Below are 11,876 nucleotides of genomic sequence, written 5' to 3'. Positions count from 1 at the left end.
GATTCCCGAAGTTGACTCGCCAATGTGACCTCATTCACTCCCTTAATTCTTTTAGTATTCCTGAGTGATCGACTCCGTTGTTGGGAATTATCCGCTTCTCGCTTGAAGAATTCCCAAATCTCTAATGCACTTTTTGACATTAGCTCTCCTCCACTTGTTGCCATTAGTCATTCTTTTACATTCGGCAATAATCCCTCCAAAAAGTATTGGGATTGGTGCCATTTCTCGTACCCATGATGTGGACACTTCAAGAGTAGCCCATTGAATCGCTCCCATGTTTCGAAAAACTGCTCATCTTCTCTCTGGGTAAACTCTGAAATTTCCATGTGAATAACATTGGTTTTATGCACTGGGAAATATTTATTCAAAAATTTTGTTACCATTTGTTCCCATGATGTAATGCTATTAGCAGGCAAAGTATTTAACCATGAACGAGCTCTATCCTTTAAAGAAAATGGGAATATTCTAAGTTTTACATCATCATCTGAAAAATTCTCATATTTAAATATTTGACAAATAGCATGAAAATCATTCAAATGATTATATGGGTCCTCATTTTCTAGGCCATAGAATATTGGGAGACAATTTAGCACACTGGGTTTTAGTTCAAAACTCCTAACAGCTACATTTGGGTATCTTATGCATGATGTGTTCAAATTAGCTAAAGGACTGAAGTAGTCCTTAAATGGCCTCTCCTGTGGCTGCAAATCCATTTTATTTTTAACTTGTTTGTGTGTACGCAGTGTTTTTTCCAATTCAAGGTCTATAGGCTCAAGATTAGGTAATAATGACCTACGAGTCTACGACCATGCATGCAAGGAACACAAAAATAAATGGGAACAAAACAAATAAAAATAAAGAAGAAGGAGAAATTATGGTACTAACCTTATCACGTTGTTACAACCTTTCTATAAAAACACACTAAAACAAATACGTGAAATAAATTAACTAAAAATAAATTAATAAAATAAACAAAAATTACAAAGAAGAAGAAAAAAAATAACTTGAAAATTAAATTACAAAATTTTAAAGAAGAGAAAAAGAAAAGAAATACGAACCTCTAAATGCTAATTCACTTTTTTTTTAATAATAAGGAAAGGATGCAAGAAAAAAAATAAAAGAAATAATTCACAAAAATTAATTTTACGAATTAAAATAACTTACTTCCCCGGCAACGGCGCCAAAAACTTGTGTAAATTTTATTGAACTCGCAAGTGCATGAATCTATTGTAAAATAGATCAATAGTGACGAGTGTCGATCCCACGAGGAGGTGGATTTTAATTGTGTGTAGAATTAATTTTTCTAAATGGGTGGTTGGATTTATGGTGAAAGTTGATTTGGAATATCCTAAAATTGGAATTAAAATAGCGAGAATAAATTAAAGAGAAATCTATTGAAATGATGTACTTGGGTATCTGGATCCGCATTAACATGCACAATGGGCTAAATATTCTTTATTAGTGCCAATTAAATCATGAGGGAGGAATCCACACCTCACGAACCACACTCTAATCAATATGGTGCTAAGGGCTTATCGTGCCAAATAATAACAACCTTGTACTAGAGAGCCGGTGAAACCAAGGCGGTATCTAGACAAGATTATTATTATTTGTCGACGAGAAGTCAGAACATCCACAAAAACTAGAGGGGAAGAGAAAGTAAATTTACCAAATAAAGCCCATGACACATGTTGAAACTTTACCTTCAACCCAAGCTTGAAAGAAAATTAACTACTCATAATTGAACTAGGGATAAAATGGAAATTTATTAAAGTACGTAGAAAATACATGATGGAGAATGAATTACAGAAAATGGAGTCCAAAAATGGATTCAAAGCTATCAAGTTAGAGGGGGAGGGCCCCTTTTTATAGATACATTGAGTAAATCATGGCCACCGGATTAAAAACTGTTTGGACGCTCAGGATTGCGCCACGTCATCAATCAACAGTACGCGGTTTGAACAGTAACACAGTTTGACCCGGCTTGAACAGTAACGTGGTTTGGTTGAAAATAATCCTGTGTAATGCATGTACCGTATGCGAGAGTTTTGGTCCATTGATATGCTGCTGTTGGTGGTATAAATACTAATGCTATTGGTGTCAATGTGCAAGTGTACACAACAAGTAATAAAGTGATGAGTATTCAAGATCGTCTCCATAGGAATTGATGTTATCAGATTTGCTACAGCAATCTTAATAGTGCAGATTTTGTGCTAAAATAAAATAAACAATGAATGAAACTAATGTACTAATTAAAATAAAAAAAGGCAATAAATAAAATGCAACAAAGTAAATTATCACGTCAAACTCAAAGATAAAACTAATGGTTGACTCGGTTGCTGCAGTATCTGCTATAGCACTTGGCAGAATCCTTATGTATCCTCAGCCGTCGCATGTTAGATATCTTATATCTATATACAACCTAACAGTGATCAATTGTTATGCCAACATAAGATATAGCATTACACGTTTAGGTTCTATTTACCCTACAAGGTGAATCCCTATGTCTAGTTCATCACTAATTTTAGATTAAGCATGACCCTTTTGGGATAAGTTACACTCAATCCAGGAAACCTAATTTAAAACCAAGTATTGCTCTGATATGTTCCACTAAGATAAGCTCTTTTGTTGCTCTCTCCTAACTTGTATCATTAAATGGGTGATCAACCGAAATAATGAATAAACATAAATACTATCAAAACAAACTGCTACAGTAAACATGCAGCAACACATATATTCAGTCAATAAATCATCAAGATTGTTTATCACTCAACCACAAATAAATTTAGTTCATGATTTACAAAAGAAAAATAAAGAACAAAGTTTCAGTCATGAAACACATCCCCATAAATAAATAGAAAACAAGAAAATAAGAGAATAATAAGAAAGATTGAGCTCCCAATTGATTTCTGCAAATTCTCCTCTTGTGCAGCCCTTAATCTCTCTCTTGAATCTTGTTTTTCTTTTGTTTCTTTATGTTTTTCTCCTTGGGTGACGGCCCTCCCCCTTTCCTTATGATATGTGCCTCTTTTATAGTTGAAAATTAGGGTAAACGGAACCCTAGGGCGCGCATAAGTCAGATTAGGAAACTGCAGATCGCAATTCTGCAGTTATCTCGCACGGAATTTTCTCTGTCGTTGTTCTAGGATTGCTACAGCAACGGCTACAGCAACTGCACTGTTCCAGATTTGTTTCAATTCTTTTATAGCCATGTTCTTCCTCCTTTTTGCCGGCCTATTGCATCAGCATTCCTTCCATGATTTATAAGCTTCTGTAAACCTACAATTATGCACACAATTTAAGCACAAATTACTTTAAATCGAACAAAACTTATTAAGACTGACTAAAATGATTATTTATACAAAATGTAACAAAAATGCAATAAAAACACATAATTTACTCTCTAAGTATTATTGATTTAAGTCTAAAAGTGTCATGATAACTCTCATTTCATAGAGTTATCACACCCCCAAACTTAAACCATTACTTGTCCTCAAATAATGACAATAACACTAACACTTCAATCACACAATCATTCAACAAATAACTTAGCTTTGTCATCATATTTGCAAGGATTCTTCCACCCTCAGATCACACTCTTAATCACGCAAAATAGTCATAGTAGTTTAGTTCTAGACTTAGGCTTCATTCTGTTCAGAGTGTGTGTGTGCCACTTTGATCAAATTCCAGAGGTGCTACAACATTACACAGACATATAATTCAGAGATAGAACACAAATATATTCACATATGGGGGAGTAGAATTCACAAATAAACTCAAACTGTGCTACAACAATAATTTTTTTTTTCAGTTAAACCCTTCAATGCAACATTGAGCTTTCATGTGAATGCCTATCACTTATAATGACGACACCCAATTACTCATTCAAAGTACATGTCAGAGTTGCTATAGCAACGTATTCAGGATGTTATATCTAGGTCATACCTTTGGACGCCTTTGACTCAAGGCTGAACATGGGGCTCATGAACAGACCAAGTTACTCAGTATCCTAGGTAGCGGACCTCTTTATCACCATTTTTTTTTGCTTTTCTTCTTCTTCTTTTTTTCTCTTTTTTTTTATAATTGCTGCAACACTGCTCGTAGCTTGTGTTGCCTTTGGACTCAAGTTTGCATATGAGGTGCATACTCAACCCTGGTTACTCAGCAACTTAAACCATTGGAGTAGAATTTATTTCATAACAGGCACAGTCCAACAAAAATTTTCCCCCAAACTTGAGATATTTTCTACTCTTTTTTTTTTGTTTTCCTGGCTCTGCTGCAGTATTCTCATAAAACTCAACCAAAGTCTAAGTGTCGGGACAGAAGTTCAACCTCCATCTATAACTATCTCTACTTGGCTTTCTCATAAATACTGAATAACACTCAATTTATCTTCATTAGGTTTTCAAATCCATACACAAATATTAGATAACAGAGCTTCACACAACACAAGCATAAACACATGCACTCAGAAACACAACCCCCCAAACTTGAGTGGTGTTGTGTCATCATAAGCACACAAAACAAAACCACATGAACCGGATATGCATACACTAAATAAAAGGACATGCAGAATGAATCAGAAAATTAAAACTAAATGAAAGAAAAGTTTTTTTTTTTATAGAAAGAAGTAAAATAAACTAGCGGGTAGGGGTACTCCCCTGTTGTTGGAAGCACTACTACAGCACAGGCTGTAAAGGGTCACTTCTTCTTTGATCCACTTCTCAAACGCTCTTTATCATAAAATCTGATCAATCCATTTGCTGCTACAAAAGAAAGAAATGCCTCTATTGTTTGAGAATCTTCTGTTATATGTCATGCTGTAAATGATGCTGCAGCAATTCCCTCATGCTTGTTTTGCCCACATTTGTTTTTTACTTGCAGCAATTTAACACAATGACATAAAAAATTAGATGCACGCTTTTTAAAAAAAAACAAAAAGACAAATTAAATAATTTAAAAGCTAAATTCAATGCCTTAAAAACTTGAAACAACTTCCCTTATTGGGTTGCCTCCCAATTAGCGCTTGATTTTAGGTCTTTCAGCCTGACCTTTCTTGTTTGCTCAACCTGGATCATTCAAGAACATATCCGTCTTTAGGTTGTTCACATCATCTCTCATATAGTGCTTCACTCTCGGCCCATTAACCTTGAATTCTTGTTGGTCTGGCGTGAGTTCCCTTTGCTGGATTTGCTCATCAATTCTTAAGGGTTGCTTCTCCCCTGACCATGCTATGTTAACTGCTCTATGATCTTCATCATCAAGTTCTTCAAATGTTACAGCATTGATTTCTTCCTTACTGCAGCAACTGTGTAATTTCTCTACTACAACAAAGTCCATAACACTGATAAAATTACAATCTTCAATCTCATCGGGACTCTTCATGCCATCCAGCACATTGAATGTAACTTGCTGGTCATTTACCCTCATAGTTAATTCTCCTTTTTGAACATCAATTAAAGTCTTTCCCGTGGCTAAGAAAGGTCTTCCTAAAATGATTGGCACTTCTTTGTCTGCTTTAAAATCTAGCACAATAAAATCCACCAGAAAAATAAATTTATCCACCTTCACCAACACATCTTCAATCTTCCGTTCTAGATAGGCATGAGATCGGTCAGCAAGTTGTAGAGTCACTGTTGTTGGTCTATATTCACCAACTCCCAATTTCTTAAACACTGATAAAGGCATGAGATTAATGCTAGCCCCCAGATCACAAAGTGCTTTACCACTGTATTTAGTGCCTATGGAGCATGGGATTGTGAAGCTTCCTGGATCCTTCATCTTCTGCGGTATCTTACTCTGAAGCATTCGGCTGCACTCTTGTGTTAGAGTAACTGTCTCAAATTCTTCAAGTCTTCTTTTCTTTGTCAAGATATCCTTCAAAAATTTCGCATGGTTTGGCATTTACCCTAGAGCTTCCACAAAAGGGATATTGATATGTAGTTATTTCAGCACTCCCAAGATTTTGCTGAACTGCTTCTCTTGTTTTTGCTTCTGAAACCTTTGAGGAAATGGTGGTGGATGTCTAAACTGTTGTGCTGCAGCAGGTTGTGCAAACTACTTCTCTTTTACTCCACTCGGGTCTGTTGTTGTTGGTGTTGTAGCTTCTTCACCACCAGGTGCTGGATCATAACTTTTTACAAATGATGTAGCAGAACTGTATTGATTTGCATTCTAAAAATTGGAAGACCGTGACTCCTTCTCTACTTGAGTGTCTTTGTGGCCTTTGTTGGACTTAATTATTCTTTTTGGCACACCAACTGAATTATCAACATCCTTTCCAGATCTCAAGTTAATCACCTTGCAGTGTTCTTTCCCTTCTCTTCTTGGGTCCTATGTATTACTAGGTAAACTACCATGAGGTCTGTTGCTCAATGCTGTAGCAAGCTGTCCAATTTGATTTTCTAAGTTTCTCAAATATGCAGCATGACTTTGGACAACCGCTTCATTCTTCACAATATAATCCTTAATCAAACCTTCAATGGAGCTAAGTTGATCATTGTTGATGCTTCTTTGCTCTTGATTTTGCTGATAAAATCCAGGTGGTTGAGCAGGTCTATTCTGTCCACTAGGTGCTGCAGTAGTCTGGTTCTGATAACTCCATGAAAAGTTCGGGTGATGTCTCCATCCAGAATTGTAATTGTTTGAATATGGATTGTCTTGGTTCTGTCTATTGAAGCTGCCTACATAATTGATTGAAGTTAGATTCCCAGGACAATTGTCGAATAAATGCCCTTCTCCACAATAAACGCACGACACATCAGAAATTTGGTTAACAGTTACTGGAGCAGTAGTCATAGCCTTTACCATCCTTGTTAATGAAGTTACTTGGGCTGACAATGCTGTCAAGGTATCTACGTTATGAACTCCTACTGTTCCTCTTGCTGCAGCTTGTCTAGTTGATGGCCACTGATAATTGTTGTTAGCAATCCTCTCCAAAATTTCATAAACCTCATTGTAAGACTTAGATAATAAAGTCCCATTTGCTGAAGCGTCCACCATTAATTTAGTACTTGGGTTGAGACCATTATAGAAAGTTTCCAACTGTATGCAGCAAGGAATACCATGATGAGGACATTTTCTGAGTAACTCCTTAAATCTCTCTCATGCGTCACACAATCTCTCATCTTCAAGTTGATGGAAAGATGTGATCTCATTCCTCAACTTTGCATTCTTGGTTGGCGGGAAGTATTTCAACAAAAATTTGTCAGCCAAGTCACTCCATGTAGTGATAGAATCTGGTGGTAGAAAATTCAACCATGCTCTTGCTCGATCTCTCAAAGAAAACGGGAAAAGTCTGAGTCTCAATGTTTCCTACGATGCTCCAGCAATCTTGAAAGCATCACTTACTTCCAAAAATAACTTAAGGTGTAGATAAGGATCTTCGGATGGCAAACCATTAAATTGCCCCACTGTTTGAAGCATCTGAAACATCACAGGTTTGAGTTCAAAATTGTCAGCTTGAATGTCAGGTCTAACTATTCCCGGATGTATGGCTTGAGGAATCAACACTGCGTAGTCTCGAATGGCTCTATCTCTATCGTTCGCCTTGTGAATAATGTTGTTGTTCCCTGGTTGCCTTTGAACAAATTGTCCATTTAGACCTTCATGTACATTGACTGGTTGTATCCCCTCTCTACGGTTCAAGTTTCTCAAATCTTGCAAATCATCCATTGCTACAGCAACTTGTAATTCCCGATGCTCTCTTCTCAATCTCCTTGCAGTTCTTTCAATTTCTGGATCAAACTGGAAGTCAACAGATTTATATTTGCGCATGCAAGGGTTGCTAGATCACCTATGTCAACAAAATAAACAAATTAAAATAAAATAAAAAATTAGCACCGTTAAAACTAATTTCACAAATCACAATGAACAATCAATCCCCGGCAACAGCGCTAAAAACTTATTGGCGGTATAAATACTAATGTTATTGGTGTCAATGTGCAAGTGTACACAATAAGTAATAAAGTGATAAGTATTCAGGATCGTCTCCATAGGGATTGATGTTATCAGATTTGCTACAGCAATCTTAACAGTGCAGATTTTGTGCTAAAATAAAATAAACAATTAATGAAACTAATATACTAATTAAAATAAAAAGGCAATAAATAAAATGCAACAAAGTAAAGTATCACGTCAAACTCAAGGATAAAACTAATGGGAATATAGAGTAGTTGAGTGAATAAACTCTCTTAATGGTCTTGACTATTTTCTAATGGTTGGCTCGGTTGCTGCAGTATCTGCTATAGCACTGGGCAGAGTCCTTATGTATCCTCAGTCGTCGCATGTTGGATATCTTATATCTATATGCAACCTAACAATGATCAATTATTATGCCAACATAAGATATAACATTACACGTTTAGGTTCTATTTACCCTACAAGGTGAATCCGTATGTCTAGTTCATCATTAATTTTAGATTAAGCATGACCCTTTTGGGATAAATTAAACTCAATCCAGGAAACCTAATCTAAAACCAAGTATTGCTCTGATATGTTCCACTAAGATAGGTCATTTTGCTGCTCTCTCCTAACTTGTATCATTAAATGGGTGATCAACTGAAATAATGAATAAACATAAATACTATCAAAATAAACTGCTACAGCAAACATGCAGCAACACATATATTCAGTCAATAAACCATCAAGATTGTTTATCACTCAACCACAAATAAATTTAGTTCATGGTTTGTAAAAGAAAAATAAAGAACAAAGTTTCAGTCATGAAACACATCGCCATAAATAAATAGAAAACTAGAAAATAAGAAAAGAATAAGAAAGATTGAGCTCCCAATTGATTTCTGCAAATTCTCCTCTTGTGCAGCCCTTAATCTCTCTCTTGAATCTTGTTTTTCTTTTGTTTCTTTGTGTTTTTCTCATTGGGTGATGGCCCTCCCCTTTTTCCTTATGATATGTGCTTCTTTTATAGTTGAAAATTAGGGTAAACGAAATCCTGGGGCGCGCATAAGTCAGATTAGGAAACTGCAGATTGCAATTCTGCAGTTATCCTGCACGAAATTTTCTCTGTCGTTGTTCCAGGATTGCTACAGCAATGGTTGCTACAGCAACTACACTATTCTAGATTTGTTTCAATTCTTTTATAGCCATGTTCTTCCTCCTTTTTGCCGGCCTATTGCATCAGCATTCCTTCCATGAATTATAAGCTTCTGGAAACCTATAATTATGCACACAATTTAAGCACAAATTACTTTAAATTGAACAAAACTTATTAAGACTGACTAAAATAATTATTTATGTAAAATGTAACAAAAATGCAATAGAAACACATAATTTACTCTCTAAGTATTATTGATTTAAGTCTAAAAGTGTCATGATAACTCTCATTTCATAGAGTTATCAGCTGCCACGTCACCATCAAAAGTACATAAGAATTTTAGTCCAACAGGATCGTGACACCTCATCAATCAATGCCACATCATCGGTCAATGCTACGTCATCGATCCGTCTATGTGAACAGTGTCGTGAACAGTAACGTAGACAGTACCGTATATGGGAATAGTACCGTACATGTGAACAGTGCCATTTTTTCCTTTTATGCTCCTCCTAAGGTTTTCGACCGTCCTGAATTCAAAAGTGATGTCCGCTTTGCCGTCTGATCTCTCGTTCATTGTGAAATGACCATGATTCCCCTAAAATATATAAAATACTTAATTAAAGTAAAACACACATAATTAAATTACAAAAAGCTTAAATACATAAAAGTAAGGGTTGTTAGTAAGACTTGAAATGTAAAATGACGATTTTCTCCTTTATAAATATGCATTTTCTAACACTCAACACTTGTTATAGCTGCAGATTCTCCTGCAATTCTCTCAACTGTCCTCACAGTAATGACTCCTTCATTCTTTATCCTCCCATCACTTTCCTCAAATTGCACTCCCGAGACTTCACATATTCCCGTGATAAGAGAAGGAAATAGTAGTGCAACAAATTTTTGCTTTTTTATAGCATAATCTCTAATTTCCCTCTCAATGATCCTGCATATAGGAGGATGAGTATATCTTGCGAAACTGTGGTAGTGTGGGTAGTTGGCATTAATCGAGATTTCAAAAACTTTACCCAAACTTTGGCAATAGGTTTTAAATCTATTCTACTAACCACTTGCCCTTCTTCATTCATCCACTCACTACCCGGGACAGTTAACGTTTTGAAAACTTTCCCCAATTTCTTCATCATCATGTTCTCAACAAATTGTGTGTATTCACACTCTACAGCAGTGGGTAAATCATAAAATGCATTAATAACTCCAGAGTCTAAAGGGATTTATATTTGCCTTACAAAAATATTGCACTGATCCTGCTGCAGCATGTTGGAGTAGAATTCTTTAACAACCAGGATGATTGGATTTAGGGGTGAGAGCAAAATTTTACCCATCCTCTCCACGCTACAGCATTATAGATGCTGCTCATTACGCTCGTTGGTTGCTTTGGGAATATAAAGCCCTTTTCCTCCAAAAGTTTCTATGGCTCTACAAATTCCTCAAATTTGTCTTCGGCTTTGTAACTATGGAAGTGTGAAGGGTCCTTCAATCTAACAGCTCTTTATCTTGAACTTTGGCATTGTTGTAGTCGATTGAACATAATTGTGTGATTCCTAAAATAGAAGTAGAACATAAAAAGAATTGTGAATAATGGTGAGTAAAGTTACTGTTAAATTTTAATTTTGCGACAGTAATGTTGTTCATAAAATTGCAATTGTACCTAAAACTTTATGTAATTATATTATGGCCCAAAACATCATAGAACTTTGTATATATGTCCAAATTTAGAATTTCTAAATAATAGTTATTATTCCCAAAACTTTTTAAAATTATGAGATGACCTAAAACATAATAATATTTTTCAATGAACTCTTTTTCAAACTTTAACAAAATACTTATAAATTTCAAAGTTCTCAAAACCTTTTCAATTTAGTCCAAAATTTGAAAATTTGACATTTTCCTCAGGTGGTTAGCCGCTAGCCCTCAAGCCCGCTAACTCTCTGTCCATTTTCAATGTTTATATTTTGACCCCAAAACTTTAAGAAATTAGAGTATGGCTAAAAATGTTTCAAATATTTACAAATAGGTCCAAATCCGAAATTCAAAATAATACTTATTAAAATCAAAGATTGTAAATTTTTTTCATTTTATTTCACATCTTGAAAAATAGTAAATTTCATAAAATGCTTGGTTTATAATTGTAAAACCTTTTATTTATGAAAAATAATGATTTGTTAAATGAAATCTTGAGCTTCTCGAATGCTAAACCATACAATGTTGAGTGTTAGAAAGTGCATATTTATAAAGGATACAATCATCATTTTATATTTCAAGTCTTACTAACACTCTTACTTTTATGTATTTAACCTCTTGTGATTTAATTATGTGTGTTTTATTTTAATTAAGTATTTTATGTATTTTAGGGGCATCATGGTTATTTCACAATGAACGAGAGATCAGACAGCAAAACAGACATCACTTTTGAACTCAGGACAGTCGAAAATCTTAGGAGGAGCATAAAAGGAAAAATGGCACTGTTCACATGTACGGTATTGTCCATGTTACTATTCACGTCACTGTTCACATATACGGAACAATGACGTAGCATTGACCGATGAGGTGTCACAATCCTATTGGACTAAAATTCTTATGTACTGTTGATCGGTGATGTGGCAGCATGTCAGTGGACCAAATATCGTGCGTACGGTCCATGCATATACACGTAATTATTTATAACCCAACCGCGTCACTATTCAAGGCGCCTCACTGTTCATACCGCATCACTATTAAAACCACGTGGTCAAACCACGTACTGTTGATCGATGACGTGGCGCAATCCTGAGCGTTCAAGTTATTTTTAATCCGACAACAATGA

General features: G+C 35.4%; 1 protein-coding gene and 2 non-coding genes across 3 annotated transcripts; 2 read left to right on the top strand and 1 right to left on the bottom strand.

Annotated features, from left to right (window-relative positions):
• Positions 1 to 228: 228 nt before the first annotated feature.
• LOC112095441 lies at positions 229 to 334 on the top strand. The gene has a single exon (XR_002903813.1). It is a non-coding gene; the product is annotated as a small nucleolar RNA R71 (small nucleolar RNA).
• Positions 335 to 5,064: 4,730 nt separating this feature from the next.
• On the bottom strand, positions 5,065 to 5,904 carry LOC112099265. Its single transcript, XM_024186530.1, has one exon. It carries the CDS (start codon positions 5,902 to 5,904, stop codon positions 5,065 to 5,067), a length of 840 nt encoding a protein of 279 aa, XP_024042298.1.
• Positions 5,905 to 7,060: 1,156 nt separating this feature from the next.
• On the top strand, positions 7,061 to 7,167 carry LOC112095551. Its single transcript, XR_002903930.1, has one exon. It is a non-coding gene; the product is annotated as a small nucleolar RNA R71 (small nucleolar RNA).
• The last annotated feature ends 4,709 nt before the right edge of the window (positions 7,168 to 11,876 follow it).

This window comes from Citrus clementina, unplaced genomic scaffold (genome assembly GCF_000493195.1).
Source record: "Citrus clementina cultivar Clemenules unplaced genomic scaffold, Citrus_clementina_v1.0 scaffold_9, whole genome shotgun sequence".
Classification (NCBI taxonomy): Eukaryota; Viridiplantae; Streptophyta; class Magnoliopsida; order Sapindales; family Rutaceae; genus Citrus; species Citrus x clementina.
This window is presented reverse-complemented; position numbering and strand designations above follow the sequence as displayed.